Source organism: Apteryx mantelli, chromosome 2 (assembly GCF_036417845.1).
Source record: "Apteryx mantelli isolate bAptMan1 chromosome 2, bAptMan1.hap1, whole genome shotgun sequence".
Taxonomy (NCBI): domain Eukaryota; kingdom Metazoa; phylum Chordata; class Aves; order Apterygiformes; family Apterygidae; genus Apteryx; species Apteryx mantelli.
The window spans coordinates 114061581-114086319 of record NC_089979.1 but is presented as its reverse complement, the minus strand read 5'-3'; the positions used below and the strand labels follow the sequence as shown (position 1 = coordinate 114086319).

At 43.8% G+C, this 24739-nt stretch overlaps 1 protein-coding gene across 2 annotated transcripts in view; it reads right to left on the bottom strand.

Annotated features, from left to right (window-relative positions):
* Positions 1-609: 609 nt before the first annotated feature.
* The window catches only part of AOAH (acyloxyacyl hydrolase), an 84794-nt gene continuing 60664 nt past the window's right edge, over positions 610-24739 (bottom strand). For both annotated transcript variants that reach the window (XM_013948143.2, XM_013948142.2), the window contains 8 exons: positions 23206-23242; positions 22162-22236; positions 16577-16749; positions 12818-12876; positions 12678-12737; positions 10960-11056; positions 7387-7463; positions 610-1014 (listed from right to left, as the gene is read on the bottom strand). In XM_013948143.2, coding sequence (XP_013803597.2) covers positions 886-1014; positions 7387-7463; positions 10960-11056; positions 12678-12737; positions 12818-12876; positions 16577-16749; positions 22162-22236; positions 23206-23242 — 707 coding nt within the window. In that variant the 3' untranslated portion in view covers positions 610-885. The remainder of the gene's footprint in view (positions 1015-7386; positions 7464-10959; positions 11057-12677; positions 12738-12817; positions 12877-16576; positions 16750-22161; positions 22237-23205; positions 23243-24739) is intronic.

Here is a 24739-nt window from a genome sequence, read left to right as displayed (position 1 = left end):
CCTCCCTTTACCCCCTTGGGTAAGCTGGTCAGAGAACTCCTAGTCATTCTGAACTCTCTATTCTACATATGTAGTAGTGCAGTAAGGACTGCTCATTATTTTTGGTGATTCCCTAGGTCATATCTGTAAAAGGTGCAGGACTTGTCCTATTGCATTTGTTCTGAGGCAAGAGAGTAAAGATGTATTAAAGCTTTAAAAAGCAACCTATTGTAAATACATGAAGGTTAATCAAGTTACTATCTTGTTAATGGTGGGAGAAAAGGACCTGTGCACAGTCAGGCTGAACTAATACTGCCAGGCAAATCAAAATTCTGGTGCCTTGTTATTCCTAGCACATTTTAATAAGCAAATAGCAGCTAAATAATGTATTGACAGTCAGGGCAATTACATATACACAATTTAGAGCAACATAATGAGTTTGGGTTTTTTCTTTCCCTTTTGGGATCAGATTAACTGTTGAAATAATATAAATGGAAAGCCCAGAAATATGTTCTTGCAGGAAAAAAATTTGAGATAGGGCTAGGAATTTGTTATAAGTGGAAAAAGTCTTATGGATTTGCAAACCAGTACAATAAATGGCCTGGCTGGCAGGTATCCTGTGATTTTATTTATTTATTTATTTTTGTGGCTTCACAGCAAAAGCATGGCCTGCTTGTGCAGGTGGATGACTTTGCAGCTAAGATAAAACATTGAAAAGGGTGCTGTTAAGCTATCTTTACTGGCTCTTTGTACTGCTATTTGGGGGGGGGAGGGTGCAGGGGGGGAAGTAGTCTGACTTTGATATCTTGTACCATTTTCCATCTTCTGTCTTTAATCATCTTGTTTCCTGGAATGCACTGAGAAGCATCACTGTAAATGTGCTGCAGGGCTCCGGCAGTTTTGAAATCAGTGTCCACCTTGATCTTTGAATATAGCCTCAATCTGGTTGTTGAAAGGATTCTCCTTTCCAAGCACTTGAGGCCATTCATGTAGTGCCTTCTGCCAGGTAATGTTTGTTCCAAGTGCTGCAGCAATCTGCAAACAGCACAAATATTATCAATTTCTTGCACCTCTATAATGTACTTGTTTCATGGTAGCACTTAGGAGTGCCTACCAGAAAGAAGACTCCGCTATATAACCAAATGGCGGAAAGTAACCTCTAACCAAAGAAAATACTTGATTCCAGCTGCTTCAACAGGGCAAAATCCACCCGAACAACAAAAAGGAGGTAAGGCCTACATATTTGGACCTTTCCGGCCAAAGCAAGGACTGGATTTATCAGCAAAAGTCTGATCACTTGTTTCCTGTAAAATGAAAAAAGATGTCTCCAAAAAGGTTTTTTTTAAATAAAATGTTAAGTACTACATTGAACCAACCTTATTTTTAAGCTACTCAACATAAAGGAAAATGGGAATGTATGTGCAATTGGCAAGTATACAGTTCCACATTCCCTTAATGTGTTGTCTCTTATGCAAATTATTTTCAGTTACAGGAAAATATACCTATGATATAAGTAGACAGTAAGTCATACAGCCTAATGGTAGTCTCCAACTTATTCCTCATGCCTATAATGTCTGTTCAAAAGTCATGGGGTCTGATTCCCCCCCCCCCCCCCCCCCCAAATTTTGAAAGTATTTCAAAAGCACCACTTGGATATAATGCATAGATCTCTTGCAAGCCCAAAGGAATTTAGGCTCCTAAATTCTTCTCATACCTCTGATAAATTTTCTCTCTACTAACCTATTTGAAAACCATGGGGTTTAGGAAAAAGAGGCCCAATTATATCTAGGTTCAAAACTAACCAGCTATGATTCTCTAAGTTCACACCTGCTACTGATTGGCTTCAGAGCCTTTTTCCATGAGAACTGCGAAAAGTTGTTAAATAGCTTTTCCCCTCACTAGCAGAACTGCTCTAACTTTCATAGAGTGTTTGCCCTGGAAGTCATGCACAGAAGATAAATTGTGTCTGCAATACTGCCAGGATGAAAAACATCAAGGGGAGGAGAATGGGGAAGAGAGAACAGCCTGAATCTCCTTTAACTAAGTTTTCACACCCTGTTAATGCATTTTTACTGTAACTTCTTACCTATAGTTATACTTTACTTTCAGTGCAAAAACTTGCTCTCACATTAGTTAGCTCTATTTAAGCCTCATAATCCTAACAAAGCTATTTTGTTAAGGGCCAAGATGGGTTGATGGAACCAAATTATTTGAACACTGTTTTGGAGTTTGGGAAAAGACTGGAGTTGTCTTGTGTGTGAGTGTGTGGTGTGTTTGTTTTGTTTCAATGCACCGCTTTTAAATGTTATGCTTTTGAAAGAAGCTGTAATGATGGGCCAGGAGACAAACTTCCATTTTTTTCAGAGGTCATGTACAAAGAGCCACAATTGTGGGGTCGAAGGTCTTAAACTCTGATCGCTTGAGGCTTTATTAAACTAGCAGCAGTGTTGGGGCAGAGGGTAGATTGTGTCATATGGAGGTTTTTCCTGGTCAAATTTTCTAACATGACCAAACACACTTTTCTTCAGGAAGCCCAATGGCTGCCAGATGGTTGAGACCTGTCAGCGACAGAATGGTCTATTCTGGCCTCCAGCACGCTGTTACAAGTCCCCAAGTCTTTCCTATTTTGTTTTAGCAGGAGTGTTTTGTTTTTGTTTTTTTCTTTTTTTAAACTATCTTTGCATGATGCAGCCTCTGAAAAAGTGTCACTAGAGGTATGCTCTACACTGCCCACGTTACAGTTGACTGCAGGTTAAGGTGTATATGCCTAGAATGCCCTAAACTACGTAGGTCCTGCTCAGAGACCTATTCACATTGTGCTGATGGTTTGGATAATCTAATCTGGATGAGCAGTGTGGCACAGAGAAGGGTTCTTAATTCTAGAAATTACTTTACTTGTTGGTATTTCTGAATCTCAAAGAACTCAATCTTTGAGACCAGCTACAATTCATATAGTTTTTTTGCAATTAACTTTTGTGAGGGTAACATTCTAAGCAAATTTTTAAGGAAGTTTTACGCATTCCTAGCAGAGCCCTGGGTGACTGAGATTGTGAGGTAGCTTTGTTATTTTAGCAGCTTCTGCCTATCTGCTTTCTCCTTCTCCACCAAACTGGGGATGAGCACACACTTCAGCAAATTGTAAATAAACAGCTAATCTGATATGTGGTGTTTCAGCTTTTTCCTTTTTTTTTTTTTTCTGGTTGAAAGTGTGTTGCTATGACTTAAGGAAAGAGATAAGGGAGAAGTTAATAATGCTCCAGCTATGCTTTCCTGCCTGTACATAATCATTAAGAATCTTCCAAGCAGCTCAAACAGGTCCCAGTTTGTGAGGCTCAGGGCTTTAGCATCCTCTGTGGTAACTTCACAAAGCACAAAACAAAGCCATTTATAGAGGAGCCTCTTGTAATGCATGGTTGTGCCATACAAACAAAGCAATCAGCTGTTTGAGAAAGAAGCGGTGTCCTTGAAGCCATCTGGCACTCAGAATGGTTTTCAGTGAGATTTTTGCAGTAAAGAAGAGATGCTGGAAAAGTCCCTAGGCTCCTTGTATAGTCAAGGGAAAGTCTGATTTCTTCAGAGGACGCCTGAGCAGGGACTCAAAGGGCTTTGGGGTACAGTGTCTCCTAGACAACAATAGAGGGAACTTAGTAGGACCAGTAAGGCATCTTGCTTTAAATATCAGAAGTAAATGGTGTGAATTTCCTCTACCTATGCCCCAAGTTGGGTGTTTTGGAAAGCTCAGAGCTGTATTTCATCTCTGGAACTTAATAGCAATATGGTTATGCCAAGAATGAGTGTGTGTTTGCAACCTTCTGTTTTGTGAGTTAATAAAACAACCAGAAAGACCCCCTTTCTTCACAAGAAATTTTCAGTAAGAGAATGTAGCTCCAGGCTTGGCTGAATAAATGAGCACTTGGCATTTATCCCTTCTTTCAAGGATTTTTAAATATAAAATACTCTCTGGAGTGGGGACTGTGGGGGGTAGTTTTGCTGCTTGAGTGTCCTAACTTAGTCTTTTTCTGACTTGTGAAAAACAAAGCAGCTCTAACAGGAGAAATGGAGTGTTGCCTTTTTCTCCTTCCCCCTTCCTTCTCCTTAAAATATATGCACAGTATTCAGTCAGGAAGGTTCAGTTCCCTTCTACATTCTTCATACATAACTGGACTGCTGGACTATTGAATATATCTGCTGACATGGATATATATGCCCTTGCTCTACTTTTTTTTTTTTTTTTTTTTTTTTTAATTAGAGTGACACCAGATAAACAACTGGTGAAATCCGGAGGCAGATATCAGACCTGCCTGCTTGTGTATTGCAACAAGGAGAAAGCGTGCTATCCCTTCAGCTCACTCTTGGCACATAGGGGCACTGCGGTTCTTGTATCCCAAACTCAGAAGTTTCTCTGCATCTGAAACAAAACCTATAATGTTTATGCGTTCCTTGGAGTACTGCTCAATTCAAATATTCTTGAATATTTGTCAAGTACTTTGAGATCTTCACAGAGAAGATTCGGTGAAAATGCCTCAAACCAGCTCTTATCTATCATATTTATTTGTCAAGCTGTACATAAGGAGGGGGGAATAGCTGCAGAGCTTGAAATAAGAGACTTCATTCCCTTGACAAGCTGAACAGCATCACTTCTCTCCCCTTAGGCAGAACTATATGGTATTAAAGCAGTATCTGGCCAGAGGCATTCATGTCGGTATAAAGTAAAACTTAAAAAAAAAAAAAAAAAATAGCATGAAGAGCGAGTGAGCTGTTTATCACTCTCAAGTGTACTCTTAAATATCACTCTATGCTCACAGTTCCCCTCTCCTCTTCCCCTTCTTTTTATTAAGACAGCCACTCTTTCAGAGCAGAGTACTATGTCTCAGTCCAAATAATGGTATGTTGGTAACAGCCTTCTGTAAAGCAGCAGGAAAAGAAAAATGGATTTAAAGTGGTGGATGTTTGGATAAGGCAATTAATAAATCCTAGAAGGGCAATAGAAGTTAGGCATATCTGCAGCTGGCACCTTGAGTGCAAGGAAAAATGCACCTATAAAAGCACTAATGTCATCTGAACGGCAGCAGTGGGAGATTTTAATGGCTGTGGGATGCCAGGTCTGGAGGGAGTGCAATGGGGACAGCCTGGCCACCTTGTCGGGATCCTGCAGCTTGGCAGTCCAGGAGCTGTAGGCTTGTGGCTGCCCTAAAGGCCTTTTTGTAATTCTCCTTTGGGTTTGGAAGAAGCCATTCCAGATCAATACTTGCTGCGGTCACCTCTGCCACCTTCCAGCAGCCCGTGGGATGTGGGCAAGGGCATGGGGGAACGGCTGTGGTCCAGCAAGCCCGGGTGCCCATGGAGACCTGCTGGTGGCTGTAAGATGCCTCAGGCCAGCCACAGGGTAAGGAATAAAAATAATACAAAGACCTTTTTTCTCTCCACTCCAGATTCTTCGCATTGCACAGTTTCCCCAGATGGTAGGGTTGAGAATGGGGCTTGTTTCGTCATTGTTTTCCCTCTCGTTTCATTTGCCAAGTTTTCTCTAATTCCTTTGTTTCAAAAGGCCTGCAGTAAAAAAGCCAAACATGCCTTCTCCATGGCCTCAGGCTGTGAGCTCGCACTTTCATACAGCTCTCTCACAGCATTGCCTGGAGCCAAGCAGGAATTGCTGTGCAGAGGCTCCTTTTTGAACAAGGGTCTCTTTTGCCTTGGCAAGGGTAGGCAAGCTCCTGTATTGCTTCAGCTGGCCTGCACAGGTATAAAAAATAGTGATGAAAGCACTTAATTTGGCTTTGACACTCCCCACACCCTAATGGTACAGGCAACGGGGAGACTGCACGGCCAGGAGCAGGGCAGCGGCGTCCTCGAAAACAGTGTCCTTCACACTGCTACTCCCATGATGCGGGGCTGACCTTATTCAGCCCCAAAACGTCCCCGAGGAATGTGACTCTGCAGTCCAAGGGCTGCCCAAACCTGGTAGGTCAGGGATTTGGGCTGCCTGGTTTGCGGGTGGGTTTGGCTCACAGCAGCAAGGAGCACCACACTTCTGGCCCCATCTCTAAACATAACTGGTGAGGAGCAGGTGCTGCTTTTGTTGCTGCCTGGCAGAGCTTTCCAACAAAGGAGACAAGGAAACTGTTTCTGTTGTTCATGCGCGTCTCCATCAGCTTCTCCCCCACTTTCTGCAATTTGTTCGCTTGTAATTTAGTCAAGCTGCATTCTTGCTCAACCACCTCAGAAGAGCCAAGATTGAAAGCATGGGCAATTGGACTTACCTGTTGTCAACTGATTAAATTTTACAAAGGCATTAACTTTGCTCGAGCCATTGGTGGCTTGCATCACAACCCTGGGGCTCTGGTAGATAAGCTGCCCTGTACAGTTTAATTTCATGTCCTAGATTGCCTACCGCATGGTGATGATATGAGGACCTTTGTTTTTAGGGGTCCTGGATTACTCAATGTCTCCTGTTAACTTTGATGCTGGGGGCATGACTGCAGTGCGGCTGACAAGAAAATTTAGGCAAGACTTTGCTGGTGAGAGCTGTTGCTGCAACAGGTTGTACACGACTTTTGAGCTCGCATAGGGTTTGACTCAGGGCTGTTTTGGGAAGACTGGCTGCTGTGTTGCTTTGCATGTGTCTTTGAAACCTGAAGCTGGAGTGTAGAGAAAGAGTGGTTTTGTTTGTAGCTGATCCCAAAGCATACTCATTCGCAGCATCTTACACATTCAGAAGAAGTGACTTTGAAGGCAAGTGCAGTGGGAACCAGGCAATCTAGCGGTAGGCTGCCGTACCCAAGCCCAGCGTTACAGTGGAGCAGCTGTTCCTCTTCCCCTTTCATTCATTTTTGACCCCAAACCCTCCCCTGCCACCAGTCCCTGGAGGCCAAACAGCCCGGGAGGAAAGCTCTTTGGCATCTGTATCTGCAGAGCATGAACACGCGCAGCTCTGAAACAGAAAGCTTTGCTGCAGGCTGCAGCACCCGTGCCCAGACCCTGCAAAAGCGTGTTTCAGCACGCGGGTAGCCAGCCCGCGCCACGGGGGTCTGTCTTGGAGCATGATGACCTGTCTGGCCAGAGAACGGGGTAAGGATTAAAGGAAGGTGGCAGATCTCACAGCAACTGCCCCCACGGCAGGGCGTGGGGCAGCCCGCAGGGGATTTCTCATCCAGGGCCGAGGCCAGCCGCCCGGCTTGCTGCCTGCTGTGCCAGGCAAGCTTTTGCCTCAGCTGCAGGGACTTTTCCTGCCAAGCAGGACCGACCTGGACTTAACAGATGCTGGACGGGCACGTCCAGCTTCCCGTGCCCAGCGCGGGGCATTTTAAAGACAAATCCCTCACACCGGCCGCTGGGGCAGGCGGCTCCCCAGGGTGTCTGGGTGCTCCCCCCGGCGTGACGGCCCCTGTTTTGGCGCTGGGTTTTTACCTGGCTAGGGTGGAAGCCGTCGACAGGCTCGATCAGCTGCCAGGGCTCGCCGCCCATCTGGCGCCACTCTGCTGCCGCTGCAGAGCACAGGAGCAGAGGGGTTAGTGGTGGGCACAGGCACGCGCACCCGCCTCGCCTCCAAAACGCCTCTAAGCGCATGATGGCTCCGCATAAAGACTACAATAATTTATCTAAAATTGTCAAAGCCAGCCATCACCCCTTTCCCTTGGGGCAGTGTCTGAGCCTTTATTGTTATTATTATTATTATTATTATTTTTAATCCTTGATATTTACGCAAGGAAGCTCTTTGAACCTAAATAATTGTAAAACAGTTCACTTTCCAGTCAAGACTGACGCTGTAGCAAGTAAGGCCATAAATTATTTAATACTGATGTAATACTTTCTCATTTTCCATTTAGGTTGCATCTTCAGCCGAGAAAAAAAAAAAAGAGAGATAAGAAAGGATAAGATAAAGAAAATGGGGCTTTTTAGAGAAAGAGATGGTAACACAATATTCACATGGGCTGATATCTTCAGGAATAGAATGTCATTTTCAGTTACTTTTCTTCTGAGTGGTCTTTTTCAACTCTAACAAAAAACAACCTTTTTGAATTGCATAAGCTTGACATTCAATGCAAATGATGCTGTACTGTAAGCCCCAGAGCGATCAGAGGAGTAAAAAGCTTTCTCTCTTCAAAAGGGTTATAGAATGATCAAACATTGGACGAGTGGATATGGCATTAGCAGGCTCTAAATTCAATAATTTCTTTTATAATGATGGATTAAGAATTCTTAATAGCATTATGCAGGCATCCTGTCAGGAGAAAAATGTTCTCCTTTCATATAGTACATTTTTGACTTAGACACACTGCCGTTTGTTGGATCCTGGCTATTGTGCCAAAAAGTGATGCCAAGGTCCTCATTCTAACTTTGAATTCATAGATTTTAGTGGTAATATTCCTGCTTTGACAGTAGAAACAGATGTGAGATACTTAATTTAACACCAAAGTAACCTATTTAAAGGCACAGGGTCTGGGGGCTTGTTTCAAATTTGCAATACATGAGACATGTCACATACCTTATCTTACACCATGGAGTGCACACACATGTGCACACACACACACACACACACGCAATACACGTAGGCTCAGCTTGCCTAAATCATTAAATATGATATTATATATTGAGTATGAGACTGTGTATGGTGTTTCACTTTGTAGAGGGACTACTGTCCCAATGCCAGAACGAGTAGACGAGTAAGTGGAACCCATTTGTATCACAATAAGTGAATCTGGTCCATTATACTTGATCTCCAAAAACCTTAGAGCAGTCCTTGGACAAACACACCCTTCAATCGGATAAGCCCAGAGTTAGTCTTAAAAGTGCCTATTGCCTAGACTAGACTAGAGCCTGCTCACATCCACATTAAGAAAAAGCCAAAATGATCAGCACCCCCCCCCCATTTATTGCACTCCTCCTTAAAGAAACTACTCAGTCCTTCAGCCAAAGCCAACATCTGACTTAAATGTCCACCTAGAATAGATGCTAGTGCCCAAATTTCATTGCAAGAAATCTGGGAGCTGCTATGTATATGTGTATATATATATATATGGATATTTATAGATATGTATGGATGCACAGGCCAGCCTGAAGTCAACGTACTGATCACAGCATGCAACTGCTGCTAAATATTTGATGTCTGGAGAGTCTAGGGAGGGATTTGCACTTGCTTTAGAAAGAGACAGGAAAAGTAGGTCAGCAGCCATAACTTGCTTATGAGCACACTCAAGAGCTGACAGCTTTACTGACAGGAAGCTAAAGTTGTTGGCTCCAGGGCTGCAGGAAACTTTGCAAAGTGTCTTTCAGAGCTGATGTTTGTATGTGCATGTGTGATTTTGTTTACCTCATTTATTTAACGCGATGTAATCAAGAACAGCAAATTATATTAAGATGTTTCTTTTCATGAAAGCAAATAAATTACCTAAAGTTAGCAATTTAACATTAAAGTAATTTGCCTACCCAGCAGGTAGTTTGTTCCAAATCTTAATGACTTGTTAAATATTAAGTAGCTGAGACAAAAGTCACAAACAGACTTGGACATCCTGAAACTGTGCTACAATATCTAACTTGACAGTGGTGTCCACATCTCTGAGCTAAAGTTTTGGACAGAAAAACTCCCCCTCCCATTGTTTTTTACCTCCTCCATGGTCTGCAAGAGACCCTGAACCAGCTTCCTGAACTGGGTCATGCAGGATAAATAAGTTTGTGAATTTTGATAGGATTTGGCTGCAACTGAGATTTTTTTTTACGATAATCTTAGGTGCCTTGACAGCTTTATGCTTCCAAGGACTGGCAGTCACTGATGGGGAGGGGTGTTAGAAATGCACATTTTGAAGTATTGCCAGGGTGCTTCTGTCCCTTCAGAAATTCCTGTTTGCAGGGGAAGCCCCAATGGCAGTGGGGCTGGAGCCCTCGGCCCGTGAGGAGAGGCTGCGGGACAGGGGCTTGTTCAGCCTGGGGATGCGGTGGCTCCGGGGGGGGCCTGACAGCAGCCCCCCAGGAGCTCATGGAGGAGCTGAAGCCGGGCTCTGCACAGCAGTGCAGGGCAGGAGGACGAGCGACACCGGGCATTAATTAAAATGAGAGGTTCAGCCTTGGTCTTCTCACACTAACAGTAGCAAAGAAAAGGTTATTTTTGTTTGTTTGTTTGTTTTGTGCCAATTGCAGAAGGAAGTGATTTAGGTAATCTGCTTACCTAACAACTGTTAAGATCGCATAGGAAGGATTTTGTAAGTTGGAGTTACAATATCATGTGAGTACTTAAGGAAGTATCAGGAAGAAGCTAGCTCATCACAGAAGAGGTGCTTGTGCTTTTGCAAACACTGCATCAGGAGAGGGTGGCTCTGCCGCTCAGGTAGGAAAACTGGCTGGGAAAAATTCACCTTCCCGAGGCGCTGCTCATTGAGAAAATGCAATGTGAAGCCCACTCAGTAATGTCATGCATTATAACTCACACAGGCCACCTGCACTGGTGCATATATGATGGTTTTTTTTTGCATTAATCGGCTGGAGAAGTTGCAGTGGACTGGCAGGAGGCATTTTCACCAACGCTACTTCTCTGTCTCTGTACTGACACTGCTTACTTCTCTCACTCCTACCCCACGTGGGGGTTCACCCCACCCGTGGTGGGGTTGGTGCCTTTACCCCCACATGAAAGCCTGGGGTCCAGGCCACCCTGCAGCACCTGGTGCAGGAGGTGACACCCAGCGTCCAACGCTCAACATCCAACTCCCAACGCCGATGCCAAACACCCAACGCCCAGTGCCCAACACTCAATGCCCAATGCACAGTGCTGCATCTGGGCCCGGTGGTGCGTGCACCCGCGAGGAACACCAGGAGAAGACAGTTCATGGCTCCCCAATGTCCCTGGCCCTGCTCCCAGTGTTACCCAGGTGGGCTGGCTACATTGCTGTCCTCTCAACAGAGAGCTAACATATCAGGAGTGTTATTAGCAGCCCAGCGCCAATGTCTAAATGCTTCTTGAGAGCAAAAGCGAGAAAAAAAGCAACTTACTTTGTCTCAGTGGGAAATCCATGTAGAAAATATCAAAGTTGCTGAATTTCTCAGATCTCGCTATTTCTTTCAGGACATTGGAGAGTTGTAACGCTCTCTGCAAAAACCAAGCAATTTAATGACAATTCATTGCTATTCATGCTGCTTTGTATGGATTTAGCTTTTGTCACCAGTGTGCAATCAGGAATTTGAAAGCTAATGCTGCCATTTAACTGGGAGAAAGGAGGTGAAATAGAGTTCTTCATTATACCATAGACTTATACTGAACCTCATTAGCTGTTGGGCTTTCAGGAGATAGCTTGTGATGTAATACTTCATTGGAGATGGCGGTGAGGCCTCATTGGATATAATAAGGTTAACATAGCATATAGTTATTTTATTAGACACTTCTAGTAGTGTCCTTACTCCCCTATCATTATTCAGAATCTCATCTTTGGAGGCCTCTTGATGAATGGGAGCCCAGTCATTTCCGTTCATCTTAAAGAAAACTGAAAATTTTTGTACAGGGAAAATTTTCTCCTTTCCTGTTAGCCTTCCTGCTGCTGTGTTGTGGGCGCTAACACTTATCTATCCAGACCAAATTCTGCTCTCACTTGCTGCAGAATAAATTGCCTCCGTTGGACCTCTACCTAGCTCGTATATCTGGTGTGATTTCTACAGCTGTAACAGAGATCCGAATCTCCTAAATATTTAACATGCACAGTTTGGATGACAACACAGACAATTAGTTTCAGACAGGAGCTCAGAAGGAAGATTAATTCATATCCTGCAGACGCAGGACTTGTTCATGGACAGAAGTTACATGTACTGAATGTTGTGTTTTGTTTGTACTAATACATAGGCTCCAATCCTGCAAAGATTTAGCAATGTGCTTATTTGCCTTCTCTGAAGTCAAGAGGAAGGGGGCATAAAATGAAAGGCATATGTAAACGTTGGGAAAATTGAGGCCATATTTTTTAACCTAGTGAATGCAAACATTAATACAGCCACACACAGACATGGCAGCTTTGACAATATTTGACTCCTGGCTCCTTTACATGGCTGCAGAGGGGGAAGATCAAACATCTCCTAGTACTCCCTAGAAAGGGAGTAAGTGGCTGATATTATGTGACATTCACTTCTGTAACCAGATTTTTAGGGTGGGTTTTAAAAGACATCTCTGTTCTGTCTGTTCCCATTCATGCACTGAGTCTAGATGCTCCTTCGTCAGACCATCTGGTGATTAAGTCCACAGAAATGTGTCTGAGCAAGAATAGCACAAATCCCAAATAAAGACAGAGTAAGGATCTTGCTTTCAGGGCCTGCTCCTGCTGCCAGCAAAATCTATGCAATTGGCTTTTTGTACTCATAGCTACTTGATGCCTAAGCCTTTTCTTTCTTATTACGTACATTTTCTTCTTAAAGAACAAGAACGTGAACATTTGTGTCTCAGGGAGATCACATCCCTTGAGAATAAATTTGGAGACCTGAGGAATCAGAACGAGACTACTGCTACGAATCCCTTAACTTAACTGCACTATATCCTTGAGCTTGAGAGGTGTTTGAAGAGAACGAATGCACAAGTTTCCACATCTTGCCTCTCTGTCTTTGGGAGAAAAGCCTGAGTTGACATCCTGCATTTGAGATATAAGGTTTGTAGCCGCAAATAAACAGGCAGAGTAAATTCAAAGACTGTTGACACAACCGAGACACCTCTGTGCAGCCTTCACCAGACTTACCTCCGAGGTCAAATTCCTGAGGGTTTCGTTGGAAGTCAGCCAGCCACTGCAAGGACTCACCTGTGCAAGCAAGGAAAGCTTTAGTAGACCGGTAGGCAGAAAGCAAAGGCTATCTCATAAACTAAAGAGGGAAATCTTACCTGCAGACAGTTTAAGAAAGAATAAAGTTGACTATATGTGACATCTTTGTTCAGCTGCCCTGTAAAACACAGAGAGAGAAATGGTGCATGCTTGAAGGCCAAATGCAACATGGCTTTTGGGTGCCCCAGCCACCTGTTCCCATGTGTCAGGCTGCCGTGGGGCCATGCCAAGGGTCCCAAACTCCCCAGCAATCAGAGGGGGTCACCCTGAGCTTCCTGGGCAGGCAGTCATCCCTGCAGTCTGCAGAAACTCTTTTTTTTCTCCCACAGTGCAATGTGCCTCTCGCCTTTCACAGTCAGTTCATTTCGCATGAGGGCTTAGTCATCATCACCTGTGCAAATCTCAGAGCGAGTGATTGATATTTTATCCATTAATGTGTCTTTCACTCTCCAAACAAATGCAGCTGTTTCAAACCCAAAAGGAAGATTGAAGGTGACTGCATGTGCTCTGAGCTTCACATTTACCTCAGAGAGGTTAGCTTTAAAAGGGAAAAACAATTTTCCTGTCACAGAGGGATGTGGATATGCCTGTGTGGGTGAGTGGATTCAAACACTAAGCTAAACATCCAGCTGACAAATTCACTATGCTACACAATAGCCTGGCCTGCTGAGAAAATTACTCTTTTTCACGACCTTTTTGCTTCTTTGGTAGCCACTGCCAGTCCAGAAATTAAATGACCACTCGATTCTCAGAGTTTGTAGCTCACTGATCATTCCATCATGCTTCATTGTTTTTACAACGCTGAAATAAGCAATTCTTTTTTTTTTTTTTTTTGGCTTTGTTGTAGGAACGCCGAAGTGTTCTGTCCCCCAAGTGAAATACGCTCTCAGGTTGCTTGACAGCAGCTCAGCGATACCAGCACAATTCCTGCCTATCTCACAGCTGTCCATCGCCAAATAGCAGTATCAGTTTCCCAGCTGTTATGACTTGGGAGTCACCCTGATTGGGAATGTGCCTGTATCAGCAGGGAGCTGACTGTCTCCAAGCTGGGGACAGGGTCTTCCAGCTCTTGGACAAAATGATGCTATAGTTTGCCGGGCTTTTGGGGCAGATGATACTACCTAGGCTGTGTGAGTAGGGCTAGGAGAAAAGTTTGGCAGCTCTAATAGTCCACATAGCCCAAAAGCTTTGAGCTCCAGGACAGGCTGTCAGGATGCCCAGGGAGCAAAGCCCTTGTGTTTGGCTTGCAGGATCCCAGGTGGGTAACCTGGCAAAAAGCCCAACAGACTTCTGATAACACCTGACCGGCAGCCAAGCCATGAAGCCTGCTTGTAACCTGTCAGAAAATCTGTCAGAAATGCTGTGTTACTGCGAAATGTGTTGCTTAGGATTAATTGGTTCCCTCCAATACAAATCAGGCCCTCTGAAAAATTTCCAACTGATCCTATAGCTAATCACTCCTAATTTGACTTGTGCCAAAAATGCTATGTGTGATTGCTGATAATTAGATATCCAGTAGAAGGAACCACCCCTGTGATAAACATACACTCAGGCAAAGAAATGCATTTATGTGACTAAAAATAATTATCACAGGCTCCCTCTGTCCTGAAAGGGACAGGATTTTTATTCTTTTTTCTTTTTTTCCCTTCCTTTTTCGCTTTCTAGTAGTGTAGTGCTCTTTAAAGAAAACAAAATGGGGTATCAGAAAAAGGGAATAGAAATGGAGACCTCAAATTTCCTGAGAAGAGCCTTCAGAAGGCTAAAATAGCCTACAGTATTGACGGGCGAGTGAAGAGTTAACAGGACTGAAGTTTGTCAATTGATACGCAGAAGAACTGATAGCACAAGAGCTGACGTGCACAAAGCTGTTGAACAGAGGAGTTAACAGGACTAAAGTCGTCTACCAACTGATATGCGCAAGGCTGCGGAATGGCAGCATTAGCAAGACTGGAGAAGTGAAGTCTGCCACCTGGAATCTGCACGGACCCCGGGGAGGGGAGAAGCAATACGGAGGTGTTGTGGTCTTGCCTCGCTAGCAGGGTCCTCCCGAGCAGACAAACAGACAGTCCTGTGATTGCGAAACTCGCAAAAGTCAGCAAAAGCAGTGTTTGCCCAGAGCCCCAGCCGTATAAAAAGAGGCTTGGCAGCTAGGAGAGTTGGAGCAGGGACGGGAACGTGCCCTGACCATCCTCTCCAGCTGGACCGTGAGTATCCCCCCCTCCCCTTTTCCTGGGACGCTGGGTTAAGGTAACTCCTCGAGGCTGAGAGCCCTCTCGCTAGGAGAGTGAACAGGAAAGCTTTCAAGTAGGGATACGCAGCGCTTCCAATTAATAGCGCAGTAATCGACGGTTTCAGGTTATCCTTTCTAAATTAGTAACTGATGGTTTTGTGTTATGCTTTCTAAATCAGTAATCGCATTATTTTAATGGATCTTACTAATCCAAGAACTTGTGTGAGGAAATAAACATTTTTTTCTTATTATTATATTACTGGCTCAGTCATTGCTATCGAACCTTCATAGCGTGACAGTGCGACAAGTATATAAAGCAGAAGTTGTGGGGTCACTGACAATGGTTAACCTCGGAGGAGAACCATGACACAGAGCCTCCTGAAAGCTCTAATACAAAGAGGTTATCAAAATCATCTGAAGATGTAATTCCCTGTTTAATGATATGATTTAGCTTTTCCCTCTCTCTTTACTGATGTAAACTAAGATGGCAACAACTTCCCACTTATTGAGATGCTTTTGGTCTTAAATTTGACAGCAGAATGACCACACTGGCTCCTTATGCAGACATTTGAATGGAGACCACTGAACATATTTCTGCTGTCTGTATAAAAACTTCTATTTTTGCTACCTATATGAAATAGTTCACTTTTTTTTTTTTTTTATTGATTGTGGGATGATATGTATTTGGAGAGAAAGGGCTCTGGAATGAACTTCCAAACTTCCTCATTCCCCAAACCTTCCACTTCCCCGGGAAATGTCTCCAGACTGACCTCGGAGGCATGAACAGCGACCTAACCAAGAGTATGAAATTTCACACATCAGTATATGTGATCATATATAATTTTGTGACAATATTTCTCTTTGCTGCTTGGCATAGTATGAAGCAAATGAGCAAGATGCCTAGTAATGGCCAGATAAGGAATTTCACATACCTTCTGAGATGACAGCTTCCAAATCTCTAAAAACATTGCTTCAAAGCACCTTATGGAACTGCACTCAAAGGAAGCCCCAAAACATACCTGTACATGATGCGAAGTTTGAATTGTGACACCTGCATATAGATTAGGAAGTGGCAGACACCCAATGCTTGTAGGGAATTTATTTCTGTAATATCTAATTGGTCTTTCACAAAAATCCCTCAATTCCGTCCTGGTCTAGGTTCAGCTTTATCAAGACATCTACACCTTGGTAAGTGGAGGTGTTTGCTAAATGGTGATATCCAGCTCCTACTCTAACATCCAGGATGAAATACAGGCTACAGTTTGGGCCCAGGCTGAGGCAGAATAGCTGTTTTTCCCCCAGAGCATGTGCTAAGCCTGGTTTGGAGCTGAGTGGGTGCTGGTTGGCGGGGAGTATGGACACGAGGCAGGACAGGGATCTGCCCTCTAGTTGCCCTATCCTGCTTTGAGGGCAGTAAGCTGGCTTCCTTACTTCTACTTCACAGCCAAGATCCATCTCATATCTTTTAGATCTCTTCCACTCTATTGAGTTTGCTTGAAATTGTCAATAGATTCATAAATTATTCAGCAAGAGAAGGAAACATGAGCAGACAGATAAACAAGAGGACCCCAAAACATCTCATATTTACCTAGAGGATGGTATCTGTCATGTAAATTATCCCAGAGAAAGCGGCCATCTACTAAGCCTGTTAAAATCACGTGGCTGCCCTTTGGAAGATGGGAGTTCAGGAACTGCAGAGCTTGCATGACATTGGAGAGCATTTGTTTGGGTGTAGTCATGTGAGCCAATGTGTCACGTTCCCTGCAGAAAAAGAGGATGTAAACGGGATATTGTGTCAGGTAATATTGCTCCCCAAAAGGCAGCTGAAATAGCAGCATATTCTTATTTGCTGTTCTTCCATATTATGTTTGCTAAAGAAAAGCTTATGAAAAGGACAGTGTGTCATAGTTATTCATTTTTATTTCCAAAATTACAAGTGATTGATACAAAAACACCCCTCAGTGTAGCAAACAAAAATTTCTCCCTGTTAAACAAAAAAAGACATACATCCCTTTTTTAGTGTGTGGCTTCCATATAGAAAAGCTCTCTTACTGGCTTTATGGTAGAGTAATTCCACTGTTTTCAAATGACTCATTCCTCATTTACACTGCAGAGAGGGGGGATCAGAACTATGAAGTAGCTGATGGTCATATCAGTCTCTTGTGGTATTAAAATCCATGCAAAGCTATTCCGATAACACTTGTGCCTTACTTTTGGTAGATTGAAGATATTGTAAAAGAAAATAGGATTATAATTTGTATTGAAGACTGCCAAGGAACATCAAAATTCTGTAGGAAATAGCATTTGTGTTTCAATGTGGCATTTTATCTTCTAAATCACCCATAAACCAGTGGCAAGACTTATTGAGAGAGGGCTCTCCCTCTGCCTTACAGCACTCAGTATAAAACCAGGAACTTGTCTGGTGGAGGTCATTAGAAGTCCATGTTGCTTTTAATGATTGCAAAGACCTTGGTGTACTTGTGCAATCCCAGTCTGCTATTCACATTTGACTGCCCTAACATCTGCCTCAAGTTTCAGCTGGGGGAGGATTTGGTGTCCTAACGGGTTGCACAGTGCTGCTACACCTTGTGAAAGGGCCTCTGTGGTTCACCTCAGAGCTGGAGGAAATGGTGCCTTTGGGCTTTGGGACGAAAGATGCCCTATAAATGTAACCTGTGATTGTACTGTGTGAAAGGAGGGCTTCTTTTCCCACAAATTACTATGCATATCTTTTACATTCAATATACTGTTTGATAAGGCCAGATGGAAACATCTAGGGTAGCTTTGGCTATCATGTTTCATACGACTCATATTCCAGCTCTGAAGGAGAGGGTAGAGCAGTGAGGGGTCCAGACAGGTGTAGGAGATTGGAGGGAGGGGTAGGAGATATTTAACTGCTGATGAAATAATCCTCAGAAATTTTTTTTTAGGATATAGGAGCTGTCAAAGTCCCATATGGACCAAAAGACCATGTTTTGTGGCATGCCAGCAGGCCTAAACATCTTAAGCCAGAGTCTCAGACTCAGGCTTATCTTTCCCTTTTTGCATTCAGCTGTAAAAGACTCAGAAAAGAAAAAAAGAAAAAAAAAGAAAAAGAAAAGTCCTGACATATTGAAATAAATTTCAACTTATATAAAAAAAACAAATAAGCAAAAAACCCCCAGGCTGCCTAGAGAATACTGCTCTAGTTATATTATTAAAACAACCATTTTATTTTATCAGAAGTGTTCAACACTCTCCCCCAAGAGCTATTGCCGTGCTCTTGTGGCATACACGTCTGTAACTTGTCCTGAACTGATACGGGGGCTAACCAAGCAAGCTGGTGAACGTGGCTCCAGGGAGGCAGCCCCATCCCGTCTCCTGTCCTGCGGAAATGGGGCAGCTCTGCTCCATGAGGGAGAGGGCCAAGTGGCGGGGGACGACCCACGTGTCTGTGGCCCAGCAGAGAGCCCAGTGCTGTGGGGCCTTGCTCTGGAAAAAACCTGGAGGCAGACCAAGACCAATGCTGGGGAAAAGCCTCCTGTTTTCTGGAGACATCCTCTCTCTCTCTCCCTCGGAGTGAAGGCTCAGTGGGTGGAAGAAACGAAGCCATTGCCTGCTTCCAAAAATCCCTGCATGTAGCTCCAGGATGGCCTGCTCCCCACCCAGGGGAATGCAAAGCAGAATGTATAAATCCATAAGCTGTCTTTTTTTTTAAATTGGAAAAAACAATAACAATAAACAAATCCATGTGTTTACAACTTAGCTCTTCAAAGAGCCCTCAGAAACAGAGGCAAGAGCCCAGTGGTTAGGATTCACGACACACAAATGTGTGCTGCCATGCATGCGATGGAACAAACACCACCTTATTGAGCACAAACAGCTGTGAAACAATGCTAAATAGGCTATTCCTCGGGGTTGAGTGCACTCAGGTCTTTGATCCAGCCTACGCTCAGAGTTAAAGACTCTGGGAAGCAGTTTGGGCAATGTTAGCACTGCTGCTGCCTGGTGCTGCTAGCTGAGGACTGTGCAGGAGCTCCTGCCAGCTCATTCCCATGCTGTAACAGAGCCACTGCAGCTGTGCTTGCGGCCTTTCTTTCCATGTGTATCTGCTACACAGTTCATGTGAGCAACCATGGCGTGGTTTTTAAAGAGGCGTACAAGGGTTTATGAAGGCACAGGAACCTTCATGTTCAAAATGCTCATCTTGGGATGCAGATAGGCATCTTGGGAAGCAGCCCCTCATGACATTTTTGGTCAAGTGCAACTCAGCTTGGCCAAGGATATCAAAGAGAAAGTGCTTTTTAGGAAGCTTTAGTGTTAAAAACACTCTCAGGCCTTCCATAACGTGAAGGAGGATGTAGTCAGTGGTACCAGCAGCCTCTTGGAGACAGCTTTAGGGAAGGCAGGAATGAGGAAGGAACAATGAAACTCCCGCTTCCTGCTTCGAAACTGGCTCTGTTTCCTTTCAAACCCCACTGTGGGGAAAGGAGAGCAGGCGGGAGGGCATCTTGGGGTGCTTTGCTGCTTATCTGCATGTTGCTCAAAACACACTGAGGATCCAACCTGGTTGCCCTTATTTTTGGGTGGGTGAGGGGGGAGAATGCTCTGCCAAACCCTGCATGAACTTGCACTAAGCACATTTAAACTCCATGCCTCAGTTTCCCCATCTCTAAAGTAAGGCCAATAAGACTTAACTGCTTCCCAGGGATAAGAGAAGAGCAAACTTAATTAATGCTCACAGTGATCAATGAACTGCTGAGAAATCAGGTAGAATTTGTTGTCAGTGAATATTGTACATGCATTGGCTTTCAAAAGTGCTCTTGTTTTGTCCTGAGGCATTAGAAATGCTTGCGTTTGGGTGGAACTGAGTCCCATGTGGGAGAACCATGTTCTCGAGCAAGGATTTGGGACTCTCTACTGGGCTGCATTTTGCATACAAATTAATAATTAGACAACTTTCCTGGGCCTAGAAATTTATCTTAATGCAGTGTGTGCTTCTGAGGCATTTGAGAATTTCCAGTCAGAGAGAAATCAAAAAACAGCATTAAGATTCAGGCTTAAACTTGTGACAGCAACCCAAGCAAGGGAGTCTTTTGAGATAAGACTGTGGTTTTTGCCTTTAAATTACCTCATTTCTCCTACAGGTGTTGCAGCACTCGATTTCAAAATACTGCCCTGATATAAGGCCTCTACCACGAGTAAACACAACAGTGTGAGATGAAATTAATATAACATTCATAATGCCACACTTTTTTGTCGTTCTCCAATTAAGTCATGCAGATATTTCAGCATATGTCTTCATATTTCCTTTTTGTGCCAGACTATGAAATTAAAACCAACCAGCGAGTGAGCATGTTGGTTTTGGCTGGCGCACTGATGTTTTCGAGGTGTCTGAGACAGAGCTGAGGGCTGTTGCGATACCATCACATCGTCTCCCTGGGCACAGCAGCCAGCAATAGCTCCTGAATACCCAGGGCCTTTGGAAGCTGGTGTTTGCCACAATTTATGGTGTCAGCACAAAGCAAACAGACATTAACGCTTGGATGTTTGACTGCTTGCTGCATTGGATGGGACTATTTTAGGGACCACTCCTTCCCCCTACAATATATAGAAGAGAGCTATATAGTACCCTTGGGCATGCACATTGGCAGCTCATGGATGTCCCAGCACCACGAGTTCCCTAGCTGGGTGCACGAGCAGGTGAGCCTCACACAACCTGATGCATATCCAGCTTTCCTCTGCGGAGAGCTCACACAGCCTATTTTTCGAGCTGGGGGGAGCGCGGCAGCACATTGGTGACAGCAGTCTTGCAATAAGGGAGCGTGCAGCTCCTTGGGCACTGCTGCTGCTTTGGAGAAGGGGGTTGGCTGCCCTCCAGGCTGCTGCCGTCCCACCCCACTTTGCTGCTGTCACGTGTGTATTTGTTGCAGATGCCGTAACTGTAGAGCTGGGAAAGAGAGGCTCCGGTCCCACTTCTCTCCCACCTCAGTTACATGCTACAGCTCCTGCTGGACGTGGTCCCCTTTGCATCCCAGTCCAGGGGGGTTATTTCTGCATGCTGCCTGCAAGTGGCCGCAGAGAGACGGTGGTGCTGGGAAAGTGCCTAAAAGATGGGACCTGAGATCCCACTTCTGCCCCCAGCTCAGGCAACGGGGCCCTGCAGCGGCCAGGGAAGCCCTGCCCAGCCCTTGTCTGTCCCAGGTTGGAGCACGGCACCCCACCTGCAATGTTTCACCCAAACACTTGCTGTTAAGCAAAGTTGCAGGCAAGAAAAATGGCATATTTTAATGGCAAAGCCTGACAATCTTAATAATAGCCCCAACTTTGTTATATAGCCTGCAGGTGAGGTCTTTTTAGAAACTTCGGAAGGGGATTTAACTATATGCACATCATTCATTAAAATTAATGTTTTGAAAGCCTCAGCTGTTAATCAGATTTATTTCTTCTGCTTGAAAGAAAATCTGAAGATTCATCGTGGTGAAAATAATGCCACAATAACCAGAGCAAAATGCCCATTCAGAATACCCACAAAACCCAAACTGAGGGATGTAGCTGCTGTATATTGGCCTGGTTGCAAGGTGTTTTCTGTCTGAACTTGCTGGGCTACAGATTTCTCATTACTGGGAGGACGAGATGCAGCAAAATAGTGACCGCTCAGCTTCCCTTTGAGCATTGCTAATGGATAAAGCCAGAACTAATATTTTCGAAAGCTTCAGTTCATTCTCCTGCTGAGCTTATGATGCTAGTAAAGCCAGAAAGACGAAAACCTCGTTAAGATAGCAAAGCAGGCAGCATTTCAGAGAGACAGGGTGAAAATAAACAACGTCATGGTTCTTCGAGCTCTTAAACTCTCCCCGCCTCCCCTGTTGTTGTTATATTTCATTTCAGCTGCTAAGTAAGAAATATTCTACTTCAAACATGTTAATAGTTACTATATCATTGGTTACAAGCTTGTAACAGAAAGGAAGACAAGCTCCAGATAAGGACTGCTAGGTGGTAATGATGAAAGCCTATAAAGCAATAACCAGTATTTTCAGCAGAGAAATAAGAAAGAAGCAGAAACCAACAGCAAAGTGAAATGCCATAAAGGAGAAGTCCAAAGTAATGAGACAGAAATGCCCAAGCAGCAAGGAGTACTCTAAAGAAGCTAAGTAGATGATAATATAAATGTGAGCTTGGTTTACACCTTACCCATTGCAGACATCATTCCCGATTGTAGCGTACACAACTATGGCTGGATTGTCCAACAGCTGGTTTCTAGACAGGCTAAAAAATAAATAGGCAGCTATATTAATGGGGAAATACATTCTCAGTGTCTGAATCACACACCATGCTTAGGTGAGGTCACATTTGGAAGTGATGGACTCATTTAGATCTGGCCAATACTCAGATGGCTACACTTCTGGTTTTTTTTCCTAGAGTTTTATATTTTTTTGTAAAGTTTCTTATATATTAATTTTTTCACACCTCCCTTTTGTCCCTCATGTACTTATCTTTTTCACTGTTTTTTTGCTGGCTTTCTATCATCTTCTTTGTATTTTTCAGAAGCCAAATCAAGTAGTTTCATTTCAGGGCAAAGACATCAGTCAAGACTGGAACTTTTTAATTAGAGTTGGGAGAAGGAGGCTACCTTTGGCTGATAACTAAGTTTGTAGGATTGGGCTCAGGGTCAAATCAGGATGTGGTTTGAAGATCCATGGTAGACAGCTAAGATTCATTATTACTTTTTCTGTGGGAGAGGTCTTTAAAGGACTTAGGATGTGAACTGTATAACAACATGGAGCAAACCCAGCCACCCCACAGCCCATCCAAATTCATCTTAGAAGGAGAGTTGCTGTCTCTCACCATTTGGCAGCTATTCAATCATATTCTCTTGAGATAATAAAGTGGACCTGCCCACGTCTCTCTACATTGGTACAAAACAGTGTTAATGAAGTCAGGGGAAACACAAAGCACAAATTTAAGGAAGGGCTTAACCCCTTCCTTAAAATTACTGGAAATGGTTCCATTGGCTTAACTGGGCCAAGATCAAGGCCCTAAAGATGGGCCACATATAAAAAAAATCTTTTCTTCTGTTAATTAATCAGGGCATAGTGGCCAAGTAAAGCTATCCTTTTTCAAACACTATCGGATAATATACTCATTACAGTGCTTTGCGTGTTCCTTTTGTGGATGTAGGATTCCAGCAGCGCTTCTGTACCCACAGCCACCATTCTAAGCGCACTAAACACTCACCTTTTAATTAAATCCAGGAAGTTTGCTGAAGAACCACCTGATCACACGTAGTGGGAATAAGAGGAATAGTACAACATTGTTACAGCAACGAACAAATGAAAAGCAAATTCTAATTTCAGTCTATATTTCTAAGAATGTAGGAGTATTAAAAAAATGGAACAAGAACTCATCTCTGTGACCTTTCTGGTTCTAGCATTAAGAAGCAAAGCTATATCCAAGGACCTGCTGCCTCTCACTTGAGTCCCATACTTCAGACAGTAGAAAATCAAATACTTGTAAGTGCTGGATTGTTTGGATCTGGCATTTAATCCAGATCTGGCAGCTTCTTCCCATCTGTTGAACATAGTAGTCTCTTGTAAACCAGCCAACCTGACTTGTCAACAGCTGATCTACTTTTAACTCTCCCTATAAATTGCAAAGGGAACTATTCCCTCTGTGAGCTGTTCTCGCTCTGCTGAGGGAATGAACGTCTCACAGCTATATCACGTTGGGAGTGATTCAGGTCCTAAACATAGGCATCAAGTGCCATTTTTGACATCCCAGAGTATCCAAGACACCTGTGGCAGTGCTGGCAGATACAACACAGGATCCCTGAGAAATTGTGCACTTCTGGAGAGGCAGCTGGAGGCTGGGAAGATACTGTAAAGCATCTAAAATAGCATAGACACCAAGGTTCAGGCGTAAAACAAAAAACTTACTAGCAGATCTTTAAAGGCTACACACATACATCCTGGCTATTCACAGTGCACAAATCAAACTCTACCACCTGCAGCGAAGAGCACCAACAAGCGAGTAGCCAAAAGGGCATTATGTTTTGCTCAAGATTAGACCAGGACTGTGATCACAAGAATCTCACCTTATAGTGAAGTACAAAAATATAAACTTCAGAGGAGCAGGCCCACAGGTTGTACTTCTTTTGTGTTCATGCTTTCTCTCCTCTTTTCTCTTTCCTTCTCTTCCTATATTACACTCCCTCCATTCTTCACTCAGCTTTTCCCTAGTCTCTCTCTTTTCCTCTCATTGGGCTTTGCCCCTCTGATGCGTGCTTTAAGGAGCAAATCCTGCCCTCCCTGCAGCTCGTGGTGGGAAAGTTGTGGATGGAACATCATTAAATCTCTGCTGGACCGGGGTTGGTGAAAGCGCTAAGAGATAAACCCCTAAGGTAGCAATAATACACTTTGCATTTTATTATCGGTGCCTTTGTTATTATCACTTACAGTGATGCTAGCTGCATATATCAAGGAATCCTTTATGTTTTAAATAATACAGTTCTTCCAGTCTAAAAATGAATGTATCTCTCTGCTGCTTCTCTCTTGAGGGTTGCTGGTCCATTCAAAGTCCGTTCCTTCTGTTGCGAAGCTTTTTTCAGCAGAATAAGAGCCACACACAATCCTTAGACAATATAGCTTAGGCCATAATGTCCTCTGGTTGATTTTTTCTGTTTAATATCCCTTCTTTCAGTAAAATTTCAACAGAGCCTAAAACATGCCTCTGTGAAGCCAGTCTGCCGCACAACTCCCCGGAGGCCTGCAGT